The sequence below is a fragment of the Ochlerotatus camptorhynchus genome, unplaced genomic scaffold (assembly GCF_037179485.1).
Source record: "Ochlerotatus camptorhynchus isolate MF236.1 unplaced genomic scaffold, CSIRO-AGI_Acam_v1.1 ptg000689l, whole genome shotgun sequence".
Classification (NCBI taxonomy): Eukaryota; Metazoa; Arthropoda; class Insecta; order Diptera; family Culicidae; genus Ochlerotatus; species Ochlerotatus camptorhynchus.
This window is the reverse complement of record NW_027041166.1, coordinates 336,805-361,756: the sequence shown is the minus strand read 5'-3', so window position 1 is coordinate 361,756 and position 24,952 is coordinate 336,805. Positions and strand designations below refer to the sequence as shown.

The 24,952-nt window shown below is 40.6% G+C and overlaps 2 protein-coding genes across 2 annotated transcripts; one reads left to right on the top strand and one right to left on the bottom strand.

The window, feature by feature from the left end:
* Nucleotides 1-1,202: 1,202 nt before the first annotated feature.
* On the bottom strand, nucleotides 1,203-3,209 carry LOC135714667 (probable tRNA (uracil-O(2)-)-methyltransferase). Its single transcript, XM_065238049.1, has 2 exons — nucleotides 2,746-3,209; nucleotides 1,203-2,685 (listed from the first exon to the last, which is right to left on the bottom strand). The coding sequence occupies exons 1-2, from the start codon at nucleotides 3,149-3,151 to the stop codon at nucleotides 1,217-1,219; spliced, it is 1,875 nt and encodes a 624-aa protein (XP_065094121.1). The 5' UTR covers nucleotides 3,152-3,209; the 3' UTR covers nucleotides 1,203-1,216.
* Nucleotides 3,210-8,191: 4,982 nt separating this feature from the next.
* On the top strand, nucleotides 8,192-24,613 carry Pc (Polycomb). Its single transcript, XM_065238056.1, has 2 exons — nucleotides 8,192-8,850; nucleotides 22,364-24,613. The coding sequence occupies exons 1-2, from the start codon at nucleotides 8,788-8,790 to the stop codon at nucleotides 23,435-23,437; spliced, it is 1,137 nt and encodes a 378-aa protein (XP_065094128.1). The 5' UTR covers nucleotides 8,192-8,787; the 3' UTR covers nucleotides 23,438-24,613.
* Nucleotides 24,614-24,952: the final 339 nt, after the last annotated feature.

Genomic DNA, 24,952 nt, shown 5'->3' with positions numbered 1-24,952 from the left:
ATTTAGAATCAGTGTTGTATTTTTAACCAAATACAAACTATTAGGAGCACATATCAAATCTTTCAGTACACATCTCGATCAATTTTTGAATTGGTCCTGTGTCCATTTGTCGATCAAAAACTGTATTATCTTGATTCGCTTCACAACGCGATGGATTTGCAATATTGATGAATACAATCAAAAGTCCAAAGGATTCATGGAAGTTGATGAGAATTTCCAAGGATCTCTATGAATTTCAGTAGAAAATGCCAAAGAATTATTTTTAAGAAAAGTGAAATTTGAGGATTCCTTTAAACCTTTAAAATAAATTTGTTCTGAGGAACTCCAGACTCCAGGTCAAACGTAAGGAGAATTCCAAGGTCGTTCTGAGTAGAATTACAAGTGTGAGTGTGGATTCATAGTGAATTTACAAGAGAGTTCTGTGTGATATTCCAAGATAATTCCAAATAGAATTCATATACAGCTCTGACTAAAACCACAGAGAACAGACGTTCAAGCACCGACAAACCGACATGAATGACCATAGCCAAAACAATAAAATGTCTGACCAAAGCACACTACTGACATCTGGCTCCGTGTATGCGGGAAATATTTAGCTAAGCCATGAACTCGCATGCAAAAGTTATGACTTGGTTCGTGTCTGATCTATTCTGGACAAATTATTGCTATCTAGTTAAAAAAATCCTATGGTTTCGACAGTTCGGATCACTGCACATTTAAATCGGCCGTTTACGATTTTCGGGCATAAGTTAGAATTAAGTGTCATGTCGGTTTGTCGGTGGTTCAAGTTCGGTCAGAAACTTGTGTAAAGTTAAGTGAAAACGTCGCCGTTACGTAACGTTAGCATCTCCTGATTTCCTCTATAAATTTATCACTTTCGACCAATTTGGCGCTAGTATTATCTGCTGAAAATTGCCACTTGGCGCTACCAGCACTTAGTGTCTAGTGTAAGTTGTGCAACGCCAGCGCTATTATGTTGTCAAAGAGGGTTTATAAGTGGGGAAGTCGCCGTTAGTATCGCTTAAGTCGGATAGGAATCTTTACACAAGTTTTTAGAGAAATTTTGTTCAAGCCTAAACGTCTGTTCTAAAGTGCTTCCATTGAACATTTTACCCCCATTTCCACTATAGTAGAACACATCTCAGTGAAAGTGGTTCGGTATTGTATTCTTCTAGGATGTGACATCAAACAACCACGTAAAAACATAAACCATTTTCTATGGATGTTTGAATTTACATTCCTCCTCTTCAAACGGACACCCATCTGGATGATTACCATAGAACCAGCAAGGCTTCTCCTTCAGGTTCACTATTCTAGGATTCTTCTGTTTCTTCGGCTTCCTTTTCAGCTCTTCCGAACTTCTGCTGCTCTGTCCCTCTCGGGTTGGAATCCGCAGCTGGACAGAACCCTCCAGTACCTGAAATATCTGGTAATTGTTCTTCAACAACGTCTGCAGTCCACCGCATTCCGATTTCAGGCTGTTCAATTTATCCTGAGGAATCAACTTTATCAGATCACCAATACCGATCCTACCTCCAGCGTTCCAATTTCTCCCGGGAAACTCACTGGCCATTCGTTTCTTCGCAATCAAAGCATCGAACACAATGCGCACTATGTCGTCAATTATGCTCCGTTCTATTTTGGTGCAATTCCTCACCTTTTCCACACTGTCCCGCGGTCGGAAACCCTCGGACCAATTCGCATCACTCTCTTTCCTAGCACCGGAAGTTCTTGAATCTATGAACGATTGAATTCTGCTGCAATATTCTTCAAACTGCTCCTCCCTGTACGTCCTTGTCGAGCCTACCAAGCAAGTCCTCTTCGTACTTGGAATCTTCAACCTATCAACGGCCGTTTCAAAACCACATACCTCGGAAATCTCCCCAACGTAACGCAAAAAATCGTTGTACTGGCTTACGCTGGAATTTTGCCGCTGAAACTTAGTCCCATCGAACTCAAAGGCACAGCACGGCAGCAGAAAGAACCGACATCGGTAGGCACTTCTCGCTGCCAGAACCGGAATCCACGGCGACAGTTCATCCGAGTGATTTCCTATAATCCAATCGATTTCCGGAAATAGCGCATCATCCGACGGTACAATCGATTGCTCCCTCAGCTTCACATTCGCCGGAAAGAGGTCCCAAATCTTTCTCTTCCGCAAATCGATCCCCAATCCGTCGTGTCCTTCGGAAGCCAGAATGTACACCAGCAACCCATTGCCACAGCCGATGTCGACGAACGATTGCAACCGATCGGAACCGCTTTCTTCTCGTTCCTGTTTCCACAGAAGCAACATATAGGTGGCAATCGCCACATCCTCATATACGTACTTTTTCGGATCGGTCGTCTCCGGCCAAATCCTAACCATCTCCGTTCCGTACTTGGCTTTCAGTTCGCTATAGAAGCGATTGTACTGTTCCAAATCGTTGATCAACGACAGTGACACGATCTCGCCTTTGCTGGAAGACTTCGTTGCTTCCTGTACGTTGTTGTCGATCCATTTCAGAAGTCGTTGAAAGAGGACATCCTTGAGCCATATGGACGACTTCTCGTCCTGTTTTGGATCGTCAGAGCTTTTAATTGAAAGATTATGATCTTCCAACTGAATGGAGAAGGCAAATTTAGGAGTTAGATTGTTCTCCACATCCTGAAGGCACACGAATGACATGGACTGTGATTCGAAATCTAAGAATTAGAAAAACTTGAAATCCTGTAACGAGCTATTCTCTTGATTCAAATTTTTACCTATAATGGCCAGCACATCCAGGGGGTTGAATACGGTTAAATTTCTCGGAAGAAACCTGTTCAGCACCACATATCCACTACGATGTCTTTGTTCGTTAAACTTCAACCTGTTCAAATCGAAATCTTCGACTTTTTGGACGTGTAAGTCGTATCTCTCACATACATGTTTTATTGGGAAATTTTCAGCTTTCTCCGGTCCCACTGGTTCATCCTTGATTTCCTGTAGTAACTTCTCAATATCCAAACCTCGATCCGATTGGTTGTAGGAAAACGTGTGAAGATTGCTGGCTCCGAACAGCTTCCGGTTCACGACGTGCGGCTTGTACAGATAGATACCGGCAGCCCGGAAAAGATACTCCAGGTTTATTCCCGGAACTTGCTGCGAGATGATGATCTTGTTGAACATAGCTTTACTTCGGCTTATTGCACTTAAACTGATTTATGAATTTGGAAGATCTTTTTGAATGTTTGGATTGTTTACGTTTTGAGAAACATCATTGTTCCTTTATTTTGATGATTGACTTTCAACGATGATGATGGTGGATTGCATGCAAGTTTTTGATGACATTTGATGGGAACACCCCTGCAGGAGCCGGCTCTATCGGGCGCCCGCGAATTAGGTCGACGATATTAAGGACAAGGTTTGTATCTGAGTACTGCGGAGTAAATCGATTTCATTTTGCAAGCCAATGGAAAACTGCTTGAAAATTTGTTCAAGTTTAAAATTGTTTTGTTCTTTCTCAGTTGATTCCCGCCAAAAGCTCTGAGCCAGGAGTGCTCGAGCCCCCATGACTCCAACAAAGTTTGTTTACAAACATGTTTCGCCAAAGTATGTTTTACTGCAATTGGGTTCTTTAATTTTGAAAAATATATCGGTTTTTATATATTATCTGAAAGAGCTTCGTTTTTTGAGCACAGCTATATTTTTTTCGAACCCACACACTTCCATCTCGATTTTTAAATCAAGATTTAAAGCAAAACATAACTTCACTGTTTGACACTAAACTGACAAACTGACAGCTCGCTCCCATACAAAGTGACACCAAGGGGCGCTAATAAGGTGATTTTTGCAAATGTAATCGTTCTTATTTAAAATAGTTCCAGTGTGCCAAAATTGATGAAATTTTGGGTTTGGGTTTCATTTCTAATGCAGATTACGAATATGCATATACCTCAATACCCTTAAATAACCCAATTGAAAACTCAGCTGAGTCATAAAAACTACACAGAAAAAAAAGTTGTTGAATATTACATCCAAACTGCTGCAACCAGGTCAATCCATCGGTTGTGTAATATAACGTTGTACAATGTACATCGATTTTGCGAACAAAATTACATCCATTGATGTAATATTGTATCTGCTGTTTGCTATTACATAATTATTTCATACATCAGCTTGAATTACATTGATCGATATTACATTTTTGTTTGCTGTGTATGCTGGTTTTTATACTTTCATCATTGGGCCTGTTGGTTTTTGTCTTTGAGCTTACAATTAAGAATGTGTTATGAAAAAGTATGAATCATTTTTATGAGATTGCAATGCTTGACGAGAGGTAAGAACAGTAACTGAGTTTGTTGCTTCTGAATGTTTGGCTCCCGTTTGACAGTTCTGACTGGCTCCCAAGTGGCAAGCACATTGAGTGAGTCCACAGTACCCAGGTTTGTATAATCCACAATATTAATATATTGGCCATTGTCATGGCTGATTTGCCTAGTAGTGGTCATTTGTGGATTCTATCAATCTACCCGCATAGAAAATAACAATTTCTAGAACAGTTCAAACATTACCTACACCATACCAGCTATGTTAACTTTATTCAAGATTACTCAGTAATGGTTCATGAAATACCAAAGAAATATTACCATAGAGGCATGAATTTCGTTTCTGCACAAATCTATTGGTGGGAGTATTTAATTTAAACCATCAATATAGTAATTTTGCCTATGGATTTTGTTTCTGTGTAGAGTTGTGTTGAGCAACTATGGAGTCGAAATCAAAGCAGCTGGACATTCTTGGAGCATACCACCATGATGTGATTTTAAAGAAATATGTTTGTTTATAACTCATTTCCTCTCGGTAATATTTTTATTAATCTTAAAATAAACCTATCATAGAGGTAACTCTAAGACTAGAAGGTCCTGAAGAGTCGTGCTCAACTTTTTGGCTCAGCTCTGGTACTATCTTCAGTCCCAAGCTAATCGATGCACCCCTCGAAACATAGGAAAATCCACGAACCCCTCATTTTATCTGTCAAACTTTCATAGCGAATCAAAACAAACATAGTGTAGTACTGGAATTTATACTAGAATAGGGTACGTTAATCGATTTGCTTGGGACCAATAGGCTAGTCAAGTAGTGAGCCAATTTCAAATCGTTAGTTTCGAATTGATTGTTGGTTATATATGTATGGTTATACTGAAAACAAGTGTTTTCTGCAAAATTGTATTTCTACCTATGGTCTTTGTTTCAGTGTAAGCAAACATTTTGCACATCATCATACAAAACAGTCCGTATCCACTGTATGCCACATAAGTTGCGACAGCATTATAACCTCAATAAGTATATGGTAATTTCTACCTTGATGCTAACAACAACCTCGCTAACCATTTCGTGAAATTTCTTAAATTTTAGAAACATCGATCTTCAAAGACATTCATAAGAAAAATCGATAGCGATTGTCACCATTTCATGACGATATGTACAGATACTCACACAAAAAACAAAAATTGTTGCTATAAAAATAATGCAATTTCAAAATGAAAGTTTCCCAAATTTCGTTGTTTTAACTGTGAAAATTTTCAAAATGAAAGTTATATCTTTGGTTTGAAAGTTTTTCTTTCCCTTTGGACTTGTGATTTTAAAAGTGCATTATGTTTTTATAAAAGTTGTTCAACTGTCAAAAATACCTGTTCATAGCAAAGTTTTTGGCAGCACTGAAGCTCTGAACCCAACTTTATTTGCCGCCAAAATTGAATTTGAGTGGACCAGACGAAGTAAAAAAAATCATTTTATGGTGGAATCAGTGTACGAAAACTACCTCCAATCGATGCTGATGACATTTATGAATGTCTTCACCATTCTGCTGGATATTGCTACGGTGAGTGTTCCACTTTTGTGGTATGCAATGGTTGTGGCTTGTATTTCAAAGGTTGTATTTTTGTTTTTGTAGATTCCTTATCGTCAGTTCATGGAGAACAATGTTGCTCCAGCAGGAAGACGTCCACATTCATCAGGAAGACGTCGTCAAGAATGCCGTTTCTATGGAGTGATATTGGGATAAGCACTCTTCGTAATCATCGCTTTCCTTTTGTTTATCGTCATTTTGAACGAGGAAAATTCCGAAAATGCCGTGGACCCGAGGTTGGACCGAATACCTTCTTTTGTTTACTAGGACTCGGACCAAATTTGCTCTGGTAATTTTAACCATGTATGATTTTGTTTTTTGTTTATAAAATATATGAATAAACATTATTTTTATTTTTATAAATCATGTAAATATGAGTACCCAATTTTATTTAAATTTTGAATACTATTAATCTGAACATATTTCAAATTTGAGATAAAAACATATATTGTCATGGAAAAAACGACTCCTTTTGAACTGAAACAATTTCTACTTTATTTTAAAAACATTGATTTTCCTTTTGACAGTTCTACAATTTGATTCAAAAGCTTCAACTTTTAAATTTATCGAGGACGTAAACTTTTGATTTGACAGGTTACACATTTTTATGATGAATGCTTTGGACTTTCTACCAAAAAGAACCAACGAAAACTTTTAATTCTACCCATGGTATTTTTAATTTTAGTAACGATAATTTTTTGTGTGTAAGAGTCGAATAGTAACTCATGTTTAAAGATCTTTTTCAAATTTTTTCTACCAGATCAAAATATCTATCACATACTGATATTTGTGATTTTTTTTGTTATCTTCATAATTGCTAGCTTCGATCCCATGCTATCTGGAGCGCACTGATTTCATTGTTGGTTGCTAATCCTCGTGTTCACGACTAACAAACACACTCTAGCATATAGTGTATTGAAGTTTCTGTTAATCTTGTCATACATGAATTCAATACTTATTTGTAACAACCCTCAACTAGTCAGTCATCCACGTGTAATAGAGGACAAAAAGGTTAAACAAATTCGAGAAACCTACCATGCTTGCTATCACTGGTTATAAAGTAAATAGACGTAAACTTGAAGAACTACAATGGCAAACATTTGCTTCGTCACTGCCATCGATCTGTCTTCCTGTTAAATTACCAGCTTCTTCCGATGGCACTTGCCAAATTTGTCGATAAATAATATAAATATTGCCATCTGCTGTGAATCGAACTTTCTTTACCCAGCTATAAATACAAATCGATAACAAGGAGATTACAGAGTCGTTGCATCGATGGAAATATTTGTTGTTTTCTGCTGAAAGTTCAAAGTTACGATGGTATACGCGATGGTATCAGTATTTGTATATTTTTAGGTGAATATTTGTAAGTATCGATCAATAAATATTTTTAAATAATTACCTTAAAATCATAGAAACTTAAAAGTAAAGAAGTCATAAATCTATTTTTGCTTAAAGAATGGTTCGTTATAAACCATTTTACCTTATTAGATGGTTTAAAAATAGGCTTCACATACAACTTAAACCTTTGCTGATGTTGTTAGGCTATAAGCCCTTTACAAAAAATGCATCGGAAAAGGTGTGAATTCGAATATGATATATTTTTATTAGGGAAGTCAGACCGAACCTACTTGATAATAGCAACAATAATAGGGTCTTCAGAAACAACCAGACAGATCTATTCGGTATCAAGCACAAGGTGTCACCCACCTCACCTCAAACTTGGTTGACCCGTTCTATGTTCTGAAAATATCGTTATGAAAAGTATGAATAATCACGCCTAAAATGTTGATCTCCGAACATTCTGGAACATTCCACCTGATTCTACTGGAGCGAGAAAGATTGTGCTGTAGAGCACGGAGCTTGAAGATATAAATATGCGGGTGGGCTAGCACATCGAGTTAGTGCTGTCAAGCGATTGCAGAGTGCAGACCGCAGTTTTTGAAGTTCGTTGAGACTGATCTCGAAGTTCATTAAATAGTTCTCCATCCTAGTCACCATCAGTGTTTGCGAATCGAGTCACGAAACTTGTATAGATTTGTTCATTGAATTGTGCCTTTGTCACATTATTTTTTCACCTGTATTTCCATCAGGGATACGAAAGTATACATAGATAGAATCGTGAATCAATTATTAGTCAAAATAGTTAGGAAATGTTTAAAAAAAAACATCGTCGTTCCAACTTCCATGTGTCGACTTAATCAGAAGCGGACTTGCGATCCAAACCCGGCAGTCGAGTCCGATCGGGAAAAGCAGCTGCTCTGTGTCTGTGTTGGTGAAAGCGGCGAGCAACAAACGCATTTTGAGTCCGATTTTCATCATCGTCAAATGTCTCGCGACGGTTCTGTTTTGTTTGCTCTATCGAAAATCGTTCGATAAGTGGTGAAAAACCTGTCATATTCCCGTAGTTTTCCCACGGAAATGTGCGGAAAAGTGCAGTGCGTGTGCGGAATATAAAATCAACGGGAAGATTTCGTGAGAAGTACGTGAAAATAGCAAATAACCCAAACCTTTCCTTCTGGGTCTGGATCGGCCGTGTTGTTTTGTCGAGTTCGTTCGAGTATCATCGAAAGACAGTGCCAGAGTTGTTGGTTGGAAGATTGTGTTTGTGTTGTGTTGAGTGCGCGTACGCGCAAAAAGGAGGAAAACCTGTAAGCAACAACAACAACAACTACAACAGAAACAGAAGAGCAACCCGAGAAAGGGGAGTACGGGAGAACACACGATTAGGGAGTAGTAGTTGGCCGAGCGTTTTATTTTCGCTGCTGGTAGTCATTGGAGAAGAACACAGCGTATCTGAAAAGAACGAGCGGTTGGCTGGGCAGTGGTTGGTGTTCTTGTTTTAAATTTGGCGAACGACGTGCGAAAAAACGACGGGAAGATCAAGGTGAAATACCACCTAAACAGACACAAAATGGAGATACCCGATGATCGTGTTTATGCCGCTGAGCGGATTATGAAGAAACGTGTTCGAGCGGTGAGTATTGCCCGTAAAATAGTATACTATTTCGGTGGACAGGAGAGTGTTCCACAACTTTCCAGAAATTGCTCTCCCCACGACCACTCTTCGTCCTGGCAGGCCCATGCACATAAGTTCAGCAGGCTCTTTTTTGTTGGTGGTATTTGTTCTTCGTACATTTGTGTGGGTTGTGTTTTCCTATTACGTCATTTGGCTTCGCCTCCTGCTTCCACCTGTGTTCTCCCGGTATCCGGATTTAGAAACGCAATAATAATGGATCTCTGTGTGTTCCATTCTGACGGGGAGATGGCGAGACAGGGCAGGCTGAGGGAAGAGTTGCACATTGGAGCATCGTAATAATACCGCGCTATAAATGCGATTCCATGAATTGCTTCGAAGCGCGGCGGGTAAGATTGTTTATGTTTTTCTCCCCTTGGAAAGATCGGATCCAATCTGGAACCGAGGCATCGCGGATGGTGCTTAAAGGCGTCGCACACTTGTTGGGTTGGCGGCAGGATTCAGGTTGCCTACTTGCTGAAGAGAGCGTCTGGAATCCTGCCGTCGATTGAGCTTTGCGTGTTTTGTATGTGAAAGGTCGCATGTCGGCATCGGTTTTCCTGTATGTGGTTGACCTTGACTGGTTTGTTCCTTTTTTTTCTCCCCTCTATCCCGTTTGTGTGGTTTTATGTTTGCTGCATATTGCGGCGTGGGTTTTGTTTTGCATTTCGATTAATTTGATATGTGTTTCACTCAAATTAACGGCTAAGCTTTTCGAAAGAAATATGATTTTTTCTCTCATAAGCTAGTAGTTGATAAACCGACTTTAAATCCTGCTTTCTAACAAAACAGATCCCGGAATATCCAATATGTTGCCAGGCAAAAATGAAATTTAATTCGAAGTTTTAATGGGAAAGGGTTCTCAAAAAAAAAGGATTTTTCTAAATAGCAGTCAATATCTTAGCAGCTAAATAGAGGCAGGCAAACAAGAGTGTGTTTACGAAATGTACTGAAGTCAAACTAAGTTAGTCAACGCATTGACTGCATTTTTAGTTCCAACGTGAAATCTATGCTTTTATGAGCCAGCGACACGTGGTGCATATCAGCAGAGAAGTACACTCGAAAGGTCTTCAGCACTCGATGAAGTCTTTATAACTGGATCACATCCATCGTCGTAGATGTGTTCAGAAGCCGATATCAATAGAAATTCGAGGCTTAAGTGGAGATGGGTCGGCCACACACTACGAAGCCAGCGCCGACGTAGCAGTCAAACCAGGTCAAAACCTGGGGCCTAAGATGAAAGCAAACATTCATTGTCTAAGCATAATGGAAATTGTTGGATTACTGGAACACTACATAAACATTGTAATTGTCATCTTATTTTTGTTAAATTTCCTATAAAGAAGTAACTACGTTTGTTCAAGCTCTTTCCATCAACGTCGGAACTACATCAATTTGGTGACGATGATTAAAGATTCTGAGGCAATGGCAAACTACAAATGCTAGGGCAACCAAGCACCTTCGAGAAGTCGTAAAAGCCGGCACGCAAATCTTTTCAATTCCGCATCGCTAACCCGGTATGTCAACTATATAATGCCGAAGCATGTCAAGGATGGCAACTTCACCGACAACGTCGAAACCCTCAAGAAGATTTTCGATATACAGACCTCCATCTTCAACAAACACCATCAGTGTATACAGTTGGTGAAATCAGAAGCGAAATATGTACATCTTCAGCTGCGGAGATAAGGTGAATCTTACCTGTGGATTTCGACTTGTAAAGTTAGTCCAATTCAAATGCTTGATCTTTGTCGGTGGTCTCAACGCATATTGCAACGCACTCTCCCGGATCAAAGGCAGATGCTCCCGTAACTCTTCAATTCAACGCGGACACTACCGCGATCGAGCGTCAGCCAAGTTCAAAACCAACGGCGGAGCACAATAGAAGAAGGGAAGTCATCGAAAACGGAATGTGAATTGCTCCATACACCTAGTTGTCGATGCATTCTCGTTGGCCACAAGAAAGGCTACTGTGTCTGCCTTTCTAGAACATCCAAATCAGCTCAAACACTATTTACGTATTTTAACAGTGCAGTTAGATAGAAGACAGGTCCGGCTCGAAAAAAAATAATCGTCGCCACTCACAGCTTCCGGCTTAAAGTTCAACCTCGTCAAGTACCTTATTCGAAATTTTATGCATAATTTGGCTAAGAACCTGTTTCTGAATCTCGCTCGGAATCTTGTCTGGAGTCTCTTGGGTTTTGGCCATGCATAACTATTGGAACCTTATTCGGTATCTTGTCTAGATCTTGATAGTAGCTCCGACGTGCAGATCCTAACGAAGCGCCCAGAACTTGAAGCCAGCTCCTGAGTTTTTCAAATACAAATAAATTAATAACTCAAAATGTCGAACTCATTTGAGGGGGTTAGAAGGAAAGGGGTGTGAGGGCCCATGCATTAATTATTTCACGCTAAATCGAGCAAAAAATTACCCTCTCACCCCCTATCGTGGTTTTTCCTATACCTAATGCATTGCTTGTCACAAAATCTTAGACCCCCCCCCCTCCCCTTTTAGAGCGTGACTTAATATATGCATCAACCCTAAATGACTTTGATCGATTCTCTTCATCAAACTTTCTCTTTTGATAGCCACAGCTTTATAAACAGATTTTGCGCTACTTCTACCACATGGTTTGATAAAGGAATTTCTCATCTAGCATCCAGAATGGCACACGAATCAAGGAATGTGTTTGCAATTGAATTATTAACGAAAGAGAAAGTCGATGAATAGAATCCATCATAGTCACTTACACCCCTTTCCTTCTAACCCCATCATTTTAAGTTGAAGCTGTAGCTGTGAAGATCGTGGGTCTGACCAACCCGTGAAATGGCTTTTAGTTAGAAATGAGGTTCGTCACAACATTATTCCTGAAGTATCGAAGCAAAAGAAGCCAACTACCGTATTCGTGATGATGTTTGCACCATTGAGCAATGTCAAAATAAAAAAAAATCTCAAAAATTTCGTTTTCGAGTTTTTTTTATTCATTCAAAGGGGGATGTTTCTCAGAATCTTAAACTATGTTAATCATCAATCGAGTTTCCACTTGCTGCAATCACGGTCGCCACACGCTTCTGGAATGCACGGCAGGTTCTAATAATGTAGTCTGGATCCATTTCCCTCCATGTACGGGTCAATGTTTGTCTGAGGCTTGCTGTACTCGGGTGGCGTTTAGAACAGGTCTTTACCTTCATGACGCGCCATATTGAGTAATCCAGCGGATTAAGATCGGGGCTGGAAGGCGACCACATATCCTTCGCCCAGAACGGAAGATGTTCCTGCAACCACTTCTGAGTTTGGTTCGAGGTGTGGCACGGATCCCCATCTTGTATGTATGTATGTAAGTAGCCACCATCCTAGCTTGGGTCTTGCCCTGCATGCGGCTCCACTCAACAGCAAGATCAAATTCCGTCATCATTCTGAATTCAACATACTGCTGTATGAAGGGCCAAAAAGGGTTGGACGGGCCCGTAAGCAGAGGCACTTACGCGAAACCCGCGGGAATAAGAGAATCTCCTTCCAACAATATGATCCAACAAAATGAATAACGAAATTCGCAATGCATGTTAAGCTTTCCACGGGATGATTTGTTTAAGAAGAGCGCGTCAAATTCATTGCAACTGTTGGAGTGAAATGTAACTATCTAAAATGACAGTACACATTCCCTCCTAGACTCCGGTTGGCACTCCACTCCATTGTCCAGTTACAACTTCAATGATGCCCTGATGCTCCCTCCCGTCCCAGTATTTATTGTAATTTACATTATGAATTTATATTTAATCATGTAATATATAATGTATATAAAATATGTAATAAAATAAAAAATATAATAAAAAATAAAGATGTTTTACAAAATACAAATAACCTAGATTATTGGGTCCTATACACACACTTTTTGTTTTATGTGCCATGAAATTACATAATGCATCATTGTATGTTTTGAAAATATAATACTAAAGTATTGAATCAATAGACCGAAAATCGAGGTTATTTGGACATTAGACATTATATTTAAAAGGATACTACCAAACCGACCATCAAACGCACTGCCCACAAAAGCAGACACGTCCCCTCGAAAATGCAATCGAGAAATGTACAAGAACAATCCTCAACTGGAACGTACTCACCAAATCAATATATCCGGGAGCGCATTCCCGATGTCGTCGAACGGCAAAAAAAAGGGAACTCGGTGAGCAAATTTGTGATACGGAATTTTCACTGAAAACAACCGCGAAATTCACCACACCCAACTGCGAAACACGTTCAGAAGCACTTTTGGTACACTTTCGATATCAATTTCATTCGAAAAAACTTACTTTCTCAACACCGATCGTGTCAAGCTCTTTCACGCACCTTGCAGCGCATAAAACACTTATAACCGTCCGGGAGGCAGAGTGCCAGCGTTAATCCGGCAAATGCAGCCGAAAACTATGAAAGCGAACGCACGCACAAAACAGAGAATAAACACAACCGTATCCAAAGGGGTTCCGTGCGCGACTGTGTGGCACGGATCCCCATCTTGTTGAAATACAACATTTGGCTTCGGACCGTACTGTTCCTTGAACATGACCGTACGGAAGAACATACTTACTTAAAATCGCGATGTAGACCTCCGTGTTGACCTTGTCGCCTTCTGGAATGAACACCGGGTCCATTTTTTTGCCATCGGAAGACACCAATCCAAACACCATAACGCTAGCAGGATGCTTGGTCAGATACACGTTCTTGTGCTCGTCGGCCACGTCTTTTACCGGAAAAGAACTAATATACCGGTCGGTTCTGGAATTCGATACGGGATCGACCGTAAACACGCTCTCGTCGGTGAATAGGATTACCGGATTTTTTCGCTTAAGAAAGTTCAAAATTTTCTTGCATCGTTCGACTCGTAGCTCACGGATGCGGTTGGTAATCATGTGAGTTTTTTTTCCGTGCCCTCGACTTCGCCCCGCAAACTTCCTTTACGATCTTCCGTGCCGTTAAGTCACTGATTCCGTGTTCCTTTGCCATTTTCCTTATTGAACGCACTGGATTCACCTGAATCTTCCTTTTGATAGCAGCGATAATCCCCGGAACCCGAGCTGACCTCGGACGACCTGTGGCCACCTTCGCGGATAGTTGTCCTTTCTTTTCTCGGTTACGTGCATGCAAAGAAAACCAAGGTATTGCATGCACAGGTAAAACGGGAACCTTATTTGTACGGTGGTGCAAACATTATCACGCATACGGTAATGTCCCGCTATAATGCGAAGATGTTTCAATTAATTCACCTGTACATAATGCCAGGATTGAAGACTCTGAAACAGAATAAAAAATCACAGACAAACAGACATAGCACTCGTAAGTTGTTCATCCAACATGTTAGAGGCTGTTCATTAACTACGTAGACAGTTTTTTTTGGGATTCTTGACCCCCTTCCGCTGCGTAGACAATTATACATACAAAATTTTTAAGATTGGTATGGGCCGTGGATAGTTGTCAACTACCCCACCCACCCCCCTCCTAAACTGTCTACGTAGTCTATGAACAGCGCCTTATTTACTATCCTAGTAATGGAGCTTATGTAAAGGCACTTTTTGGCACGTATAGTTTGATTTAGTTTTGGAAGGGAAATATACTCTTCGAATTTTATCCCCTCCACTTGGCTAGTGTTGGATTGATTGATTGATTTATCTTTATTAAGGAGGCTTTCAGCCTGGGGCTGGTTCGCCTCCAACGGAGTGTTGGAGACGGTAGGTTTATGGCCGGCGTTGTTGGCTCATGCCGCGATAGAATGGCGCCATGGGCAGGCAATGGGGATTACTGAGCTTCCCCTCTCTGGATCATCGCTTCGGCATGGGACACTGAATGGGCTAATACCCGAGACCCTCTCTCACGCAAAATAAAAGGAGAGACAAAATGCTGCTCCAACATTAAACACTAGAAGGACCAGAGAGCATACCGTGATGGATTCCACAAACAATGTGTGGGGTGCTTAACCAAAATGTCAGTTGAGCATCTTATAATAAATTGTCCTGCATATCAAAACTTCCGAGACCAATTCGGTCCCAGCATCAGAGACGCATTATCCAATGACCCAGACAGGGAAAGATCCTCGGAAAGTGACGTAACAACAAGATGCATCATAGAGTTGAAAGTTGGAAATATGCCATGTAAGAAGAAACGTTTTGATGATATTTTCTTCTACTTTTTCGTGTTTATCGAGTAGTTTGTGAACTGTTCTCTCTATATGTTGCAAAATATGGTTTGTTTACATTTTGGGTTACGCCCTTTTCAAATGTTAGTCTAGAACTCCTTGAGAGAGAGAGGGAGAGTGAACTTCAGCGAGAGGATGATTTTACGTGAGGTGCGCTTTTCGAGACTCCGGATGACTTTTTTGTTCGACGCAATAAGCTCAGAGTTCACCCAGAGTGAGAGTAAGAGCGTGTGCTAGAAAACATGAACATGAATGGCAGCAAACCTCACTCTCATTTTATCCCCCTTTGCTCACAAGCTCTGAAGCTCAGTGGAAAGATTTGGCAGTAGGCATTCTACTCCTCAGACAAATGCTACGTTTGGCTCATTTCAAACTCGCGAGCGAGGCTCCATCAAGCCTGGTTACGAGGACGCAGATCACATTATTTGGTCATGTGCTGAACATCGTGGAGTCAGATCTGAACCACTTGGCTCTACTGCTACCTGTCTGGTCGAAACATGTCTGTCCCATGTTCTAAAAGTAACATCTGAGAAAATCGCGAATAATTTTTCGAATCACTTCTGCTCATTGGAAGAAATATAAGTTAAAATAAGTTAGTGTATTGTTCACATTTCAACAGAATCAATTTGTTTTAGTGAAAACTACAGAAATTACCTTCAATTAAATTAGTCAAGTCTATTTTTATACGAAAACAATTCAGTGGGACTGTTATGCCGAGAAATTTGCTATGAAGTAGGAAATTCTACGCATATCACTCCCACTAAGAACTATTACTTTCCGTGTTGCTTTGATGGCCACGTTGCGTTTGACGTCTTTACTATTGTGGTTATGGTTGTGTTTACATGACCGTGCTTGAGTTCTCCGCGAAGTTTTGAAAGTGGATAGTTTACATAGGATGGCATCATTAACTGAAACCAACAATAAGTGATTGGACATTGCTGCAATCGTCGTTTTTTACATCTATAAAGCCTATAAGTATGGGCATCTTGAGAAACAAATGATGAATGCTCTGTGAAGAACACAATAAGATCAACAATCAATACGAAACTAACGATTTTAAATTGGCTCACCACTTTAGTAGCCTATTGGTCCCAAGCAAACGATTAACGTACCCTATTCTAGTTGAAATTCTATTACTACACTATGTTTGTTTTGATTAGCTATGAAAGTTTGACAGATAACATCAGGGGTGTGTGGATTCATGCAGAACATGCAGGAGTGAGTGAAATAGCTTGGGACTGCTTGGGACCGTTGTTTTGGTACTGAGTGAGCCAAAAATAATAATGATTTTCTTCGGGACCCAGTGGTCTTAGAGTTACCTCTATGATAAGATTGTGGACTTCGATGATTTCAAGAAAGACTTTAGAAAAGTTAACATACACAGTAAGGATTTCATTATATTCAACCAAATGAATCCACGATAGTATATTGAGAACATTACATCGACTAAATTTACGAAAGGACTATACGACAACGGATATTCTGAATCAGTCTACAGGATCCTTATTTTATCTACAAAATATTGTAGCAGCTATCAACTAGACGAATTAATACATTAAGTGACAGAAAGTGCCATCATTGTTAACTGCGTTGCTTCGAGTTGTTTTAGACAATAATACGTACTTTTTTAATCATGTCAATATTGGAAGATGTTTATACATCGTTGCTACATACAATTGAATTTTAAATCATGTTATTTCGTCTTTTGTCTTATTTTAAGATCATTACACTGCTTCTTATAAATTGTGTTACGTTTTAGATTTGGGTTGTAATTTTTTCCTGTGTTTGGTAAAAACGAGTAATTTTACACAATTGCTGCTTAAACACATTCGAACGTGCATAAACAAAAGATGCTGCAGAGGTCACATCGCTTGACAAGGAACGAGCAACGCAAATTGTTTTGACGAATAATGATTCAGCATTGAGTCTGCTGACTGTGCTTCCGCACGCACACACACATCCACATCAGCCTGTACCGGATCCGTCGAACACAGCGAAAGGCAGAAGTGAAAAGATTCCCGTGCAAACAGCACGCAAAAGAGCGTGGGTCGGAAAAGAACCCGAAAATATTCGTTTCTTTGGTTGTCGCGAGTGCGAGTAGAGTGCGTGGTGAAAATTGTTCTTCGTCGGCGCGCGGGCTGCAATTTCGGCGGTGAGTGGTGCCAAAACGACCGCCTTTCGATCCGACGGATATCGGAAGATTGCGGCAGTGTCCAAAAGATCCGAAACGAAGAGATCTGCAAACGGCCCGTTTGGAAACGGCGCGGCAATCAAAAGATTTTCGCCACACAAAGCGTACATACCGGCAGCGAGAAGAGGTACCATAATTTCGGTACATAAAATAACCATAATTAAAGTACCATAACCACAGGTGCACGTGGAGAATTGACGACGATCAGCAGCACGAGATCCGATCGCACGGACAGCGCCCGGCCGCGGTGGATCGTGGCATCGAAAGACGAAGCCTTCAAAAGAAGTGAGTGATTTAAGACGAAAGGGTCGTCGCATTGAAGCTAATGGAAGTCGTTCCAGGGCTTTTGTTCCATACTTTCAGCACCTCATTGGATCGGATTGTCTCGTGATCGTGACACGTGGTCAGTGTCGAAGCCCGCATCACCTGCGGAACCCTCAGGCGAGGTTTATTCTCCTCGGAGTGCTTGCGACATCGAAGCGACGGGGCACGCCGCTAGCAACTAGTGGTCTCGACGGAAGCGACGTCCAACGTGGAGGGAAACGAACCCGCGAGCACTTACGTTGATATGATCGACGGTGTTTCGAGGAGTGAATCCCCACCCAGAGCGACGGCAGGAGCGCAGGTGTGTTGTGCGTGTGGAGCCGAACAGACGTGCGAATAGCAGCATCATCGAGACGGCGTTTGTGCGACGGTAAGGGTGCACCCGACCGGCAAAGTGAGTACTCATAAGAAGAAAAATTGACATAGTTGGAAAGATGATAGGAGGCACAAGGTTGCCGGAAAAGTACGAAGGATAGAGAGAGGAAGAAGAGGAAGTAGGAATCAGGAGTAGGAATGTGGGAGAATGGGTGCGAATGAATAAATGTTAAACTGTTATTCGACACTCTTTTGCTTTGGTTGGAGCAAATGCCGATTAGTGTTTGTGTTTTGTTGGCCCTACGGTAGTTCTGCTCTACCGCTACCGGGGAACTTGTAACAATTGTTATTATTACTCTAATAATGCACAGTTTGAAATCTGGTGTTTCAATATGAATTCCCGTTTCTCTAAATAATTTTCATCATAAAATAAAGGTTCTACTTCAATTTTTGATCATAATATAAAACTTCTACTTCCCGAAATGACTCATTGAGTTTCTTTTGATCATATAAATCCTGTTTCAATCATTCGTGCACTCAAATCGATGCGGTAATAAAAGATTCTGTAAAAAAATTTTGTGGGACAGTTATGCGTAGAATTTCAACATGGGACAATTAGACTTGATGTTGTTTTTAAATAAGCCCAAAACAAATAACATGTTTTTATATTTTCATTCGAAAGTTTACCTAAAAAAGTACTGTTTTATGAACAAAAGTGAAAAACGTCCAAAATTAACATGGGACAGATATGCGTAGAACGGCAGTATATAGCTAGTAAACGAATTTCAATGAATTCAGTATTTTTTTTATTAAAAACATAATGTTTATTCTTCAAAAAAACGACAATGTATATTTGAGAAGGGGCCCTGGTCAGCCGTACGCGCAACTTAGTCGCGATGCTCTCAAAAGAGCACTGGACGGCACTGAAATCGTTCTCATTTTTTATTGAACACCCGTAAGTTTTGTTTAATCCATCATTAGTACTAAACCCAGTCTGTTGATAATCAAATAAACAAATGAGATACTAATTGAATACGTCCAAAACATTAAACATTTATTTGGTGTGCCATCATAACGACTACTTTTCTTCTCTTATGACACTTTTTAATCACTATTTTACAACTATAAGTCACTATTTGGTCACTTATTTCTTCAGCATGGTCACTAAAATCACTATTTTTGACAGTAGTGATCGCTTCCAGCCCTTCAAATGACATGACAGACGGCAGAACGACGACGACAACCCCGCAGGCTACGGACATAGACCCTGTCTCGGAAATTAATCACAGCTTCGTTCACTTATCTTACTTTTACAACAGTCGACACAGAACTCTGATATCCTTAAACTCTGTAAAAAACCACTATGTATTTTTTTTCCGGGGGTCAGCACTTATTCCCTTCTCTTTAAAGAGACGAATTAGCTAAGGGCAGAAAGTCTCTATAATAAATCAGAGTATTCCGGCGGCGACGACTTTAATTGAACCCAGGCCTGCTGGGGTGAGAGGTAATCACCCTTACCATTACACCACCGGCGCCGCTAAGTCGCAGAGTTTTAAAAGTACAAAATCTTGGATCTAGGGTTTCTGTGTCTGTCTGTCAAATATTTTCGATTTCTAAATTAACTAGATGATCGATTCTCAACGTTCCACTACCGTTTAGTAAATCTAGCAGGGTATCACTGAATCGGGAAACCAGAAATTTGTTTTAAATTTTACAATATTTGTCGTACCTATGTTGATGGAGTTCTATCAATTAATATTTTAAGTCCGATGGCTCGAATATATCTTTAAGGGTAGATTTTTTGTTACTTTTCCATAGCACTGAAATGCAGACTTTGACCTAAAAAAAAGCAATATTCCAGTGTCTAGGATTTATAATATGATGTTAGTACCTATACAAAATAGATCAGATTTTTTTATAATCCCTAATCTTAAATTTCTGTGCACGGAATCTCGAAAATGTTCAATGTTTGAATTTACTGAATTATTTCTTAGGAACGATCTCATCTTAGGATATCTTTGCAAATAGACTCATTTGGCATTCTCTTATCATTATATTCTAGCCAATCAATAACCATTAGTTTTTACTTTGACTATATGTTTAGTATTACTTCTGCGTGAAGTCAACGATTTACATAGTTGAAGATGCTAATTTCAAATAACATACTCAAGTGGTAATTTTTATACAATAGATGAGGAGATGAAAGTATAGAATTGATAGTTCCGTTAGAGTACGGCAGAGTGAAAATTGCATATAGACTAGAAAGCTAGCAAGGACAACTTTAAGAAGATACAAACCGGTTTGAGTCTTCCTTCAGATAACAACTTAAGTGCGGTAAAAATCGATAGAACTGTTTCAAACACATCGTCGGTACTTGAGCGTGTCGGTGATCATCTCTTTTTGCCAGTGATGGCGGGGGAAATACCCCTCACCATCCCTCTCCAACGGGGGAGTTTGGTAAAAGGAGATGATCAAACCGGTTTGTACCTTTCTAAACATGTCCTTGCTTGTTTTGTACTCTCTATATGCAATTTTCACACAGCCGTTAACGGAACTATCAACTCTATACTTTTATCTTCTCATCTATCGTATGAAAATTACCACTTTCGTCTGTTATTTGAAATTAGCATCTTCAACCATGGGTTTTTGTTTAAATCTGAGATCTTCAAAATACGCATTATTTGAAGTATTGCTTTTTTTTACCATATTGAGCTGGTTATATGAAACCGGACAAAAAACCGGGAATTTAATTTCGTAGATTGAGTGGCTACCCTGGGTCTGCAGGCGGGACTTCCTACTAATGCTTAAAACCGGGTAAACTAGAATAAAGGGTGATACGGTCAAAATTTGGTCAAGGGAAAACGCGTGTAAATCGGTGAAATCGTTTACTTAAAAAATCAAATTAAATTTCTTTTTCAAGTTCAATTAGTATAAAATTCAGGAAAAATATTCAGTTAGGCTTCCGCTTTTCCAAATCCGAATTGCCGGGCCTTACGCTTGACCCCTGCCATCAGATTTTGTACAGCCACCTTGTCCACCTTCTTCGTCGCAGAAAGCCAGTTTGCCTTGAGCTGCTGCTCGCCCTTAGCAGTTTTTTTGGTCTTCTTTAGGTTCCGCTTGACAATAGCCCAGTATTTCTCAATTGGGCGGAGCTCTGGCGTGTTGGGAGGGTTCTTGTCCTTGGGAACCACCTGCACGTTGTTGGCGGCGTACCACTCCATGGCCTTTTTACCGTAATGGCAAGATGCCAAATCCGGCCAAAACAGTACGGAACAACCGTGTTTCTTCAGGAAAGGCAGCAGACGTTTATTCAAACACTCTTTCACGTAAATTTCTTGGTTGACAGTCCCGGAAGCTATGAAAATGCTGCTTTTCAAGCCACAGGTACAGATGGCTTGCCAAACCAGATATTTCTTTGCGAACTTTGACAGTTTCATGTGCTTGAAAATATCTGCTACCTTTCCCCTTCCTTTTGCCGTATAAAACTCCTGTCCCGGAAGCTGCTTGTAGTCGGCTTTGACGTAGGTTTCGTCGTCCATTACCACGCAGTCAAACTTCGTCAGCATCGTCGTGTACAGCCTCCGGGATCGCGCTTTGACCGTCGTATTTTGTTTATCATCGCGATTTGGAGTCACTACCTTCTTGTAAGTCGATAGTCCGGCTCGTTTTTTGGCTCGATGCACGGTTGTAGACGATACACCCAGCTTATTTGCGGCATCTCGGAGAGAGAGGTTAGGGTTTCGCTTGAAACTACCGGCAACTCTCTTTGTCGTCTCAGCGGCTTCCGGTTTTCGATTTCCCCCCGATCCAGACTTCCTGGCTGTCGACAAACGTTCCCCAAACACTTTAATTACATTTGTAACGGTTGATTTGGCAACTTTTAGCGATTTTGCCAACTTTGCGTGCGAGTAGCTCGGATTTTCGCGATGCGCGAGCAAAATTTTGATACGCTGCTCTTCTTGCTTGGACGGCATTTTGACAACTGAAGAGTGAATTCCAAAATCAAAATAGGAGCAACATTCTACACACACACACCTTCAAAATGAGGGGTGTTCAGGTTTTTAAAATGCAAAATTGAAAGAAATACGTCAAGTTGATATTGACCAAATTTTGACCGTATCACCCTTTAAGCTACTTTTTATTTACACGATTCAGTTCGACATTCGGGTTTATCGCTCTCCATTTGTGCATAAATCAATAAATTATTTATAAAATGCAGTTGCATTTGATTTGAATGAAAAAAAAAACTTCGTACAATCGCGCGGATTAGGCACAAGATTTTTCATTTCAAATTTCTCGTAACATCCCCGCATTTCTACGGTGATTCTTAGCATTATTTTCTTCTTGTTTACCCTCATCCTCAATTATATTCTCACAAACTAAAAATAAATCAATAACAGCAAATTATCATTACATCAATTTCCTCTATTTCTTCCCCCCCCCCCCACCCCAGGGCAAAGTCGAGTACCTGGTCAAGTGGAAAGGATGGAGCACCCGGCACAACACCTGGGAACCGGAGGAGAACATTCTCGACGAACGGCTGATCGACATATTCGAACGATCGCTGCGAGGTAGTTCGACGCCGAAGCGCAAGAAGAAGCCAATCATCGAGGATTCCGATGAGGATGATGTTCCGGTTCCTGCACCCGTTCCGTCGGCAGCGCCGGTCGCTAGCACTCCTGAACCTGCATCGGAACCGGAGATACCACCCATCAAGGAAACGATCAAGAAGGAGAAAGAGGACAAGCTGCACATCAAGAAGGAAAAGGATTCCGGGGACAGCGCCAAGCCGTTGTCGGCTGCTGCAGCATCCAAGTCAACCTCAAGCAATGAACATCTCAGCACCCCTAAGGATAAGTCCGCCACCAGTAGTGAGGCAGCTGGTACTTCCTCCGGAGGAAAATATTCCTCGCCTGGTTTGAAGATATCCATCTCCGGCCAGAACAATGAAAATGACACGGCGTCCAATAGCAGCGACGATCAGCCGTTGAGTCACAAAGACTTGGCTGGTACCAAGCGGAAGGCCGAAGTGCTATCCAAAGAGGGTAAAGTTGGCGTCACTATCAAAACCTCCCCGGACGAAAGCCCTGCAGCCAAAAATCAACGGCTAGAGGCCCCCTCAATGGTCACGCCGCTGACATCCGGTCCAAAGTCGGACCTCAAACCAGTGGCTCCCCTCTCGCCCGATACACCTGCATCACGACCAGAATCAAACATTCCACTGGTGGACAAATCGGCCGCTGCGGGAGTGGCAAACAACGTTCCTCCGGAGGATAAGGCACCCAAGAAACCCATCTCTAACGATTTTCCACCAGTTAGCAATAACAACACGATAAACAAGCATCAGCATCTGACGCTATCGCCTCGCGCCGCACCCCCACAGCTGTGGCTTCCGAGGTCACAGCCCACCAATCAGGTTTTCATCACCGACGTCACGGTTAACCTGGAAACGGTCACCATTCGGGAGTGCAAAACCGAGCGGGGATTCTTTAAAGCGCGAGACCTGAAGAGTGACATTGTCAACTAAAACCTGCCGGGCAATCCGGGACATTTCTCGTAAATTTGCTTCGCAATCTTGCAGCGAAGGGACCTGACTTTAAATTGTAAATAGCTTTTTACATCGCCGCCACTCTGCTGGAAGGACTGTATTTTGTGTCCCACTACGTGTGTACAGAGAAAAGCGTGTTGAGCGATCTGGGTAGACCCAGATAAACAGAAGGCAAAACTTGAATCAAAGCGCTTACATCAAGATAAAGGATCTAGTGATAGTGATACAAATCAGTAACATCAAAAACTATAAACATTAAACTAACTTGCAGTTACTGGTAACAAACAAGCAACAAGAAAGCTAATGATATTGAATATAAATGTTTAGTTTGTAGTTGACTTCAGAACGATGAACCTTCTTGGGCTCTCAGACATGGGCAGAGAATTTTAGGATACATGTTGTTTTAATATCCCGGCCAAGCAAAACAAGAATGATTCCAGAACTGATAATTATTTGCATAACGGTTGAGCTTTTCTAAAAAGATGAAAAATATTCGTTTTAAGTTGTCGCATTAGAGATTAGGTTCCCCGAAAGCCAGGAATATTTTATTTATTCTGCAGCAACAGATGTCTCTTTTAGGTTTTAAGATTTTTTTTTGGTCTCTTAATAGATATCGACATGCGGATTAGTTTTTAGCCATAAGTTTTAGATTGTACGTTCTTCAAACCCACACACATACACATAACTACTGTTGCAAATTCCAGTCTAGTGTAGGCGGAGCGCACCGAGAATGAGACGCGCTGAGATAGAATCAAACGGCTTCTCGAAATACACTTGTGTAATTCTCGTTAATTATTGACTAAATTATTCTTCTGACCAAAAATGAATTTCTAGTTTCTATATTTCTTATTTATTGTCAAACGAAAAAAGTTTAATTTTAGGAAGTTCTTCAAAAGAATCTACTTTTGGGTCATGATGAAACAAACAAAAATCACGGATCACTAAAACAAAAAACCGTATACAGGCACAACTAAATACCTACCTATACCAACCAATAGAGAAAACAGAAGCAAAACAAACAACAAAAGCAAGAAAAAACAGTATGCATTCATTCTACTTACTAGCAATTGTATGTATTTTCTCCTAGTTTATAGAGGTATTGTTACAACAGTATAACAACAAAACAACAATAAAGCAGGAACATAAGTATTTGAAGTCAGGTTTTGTTTCGGACGGACGGACGTTAGTGGGTATCACATTTTCCGGTGGCTCAAGATTTGTCGCTTATTTTTGAATGTTGAATGGGTCTGTTCTCTAGGCTAAATAAGCAATTAGCAATGTGATGACTCGCGAGGGTTGGTGAATAGAGATGGCTGCATCATTTTTTCAATCTTTGCTCAATCTAAGGTTTAATGGGATGGGACTTGAATCGTTTACATCTCTAGAAACTGATGGGATTTTTTTCTGGTGCTAATGTAAAACGAAGCAACGCGCAGTTACACCACCGACAAACTGACATGAAACTTAAACTTAACTCTTGATCGAGAATCCATT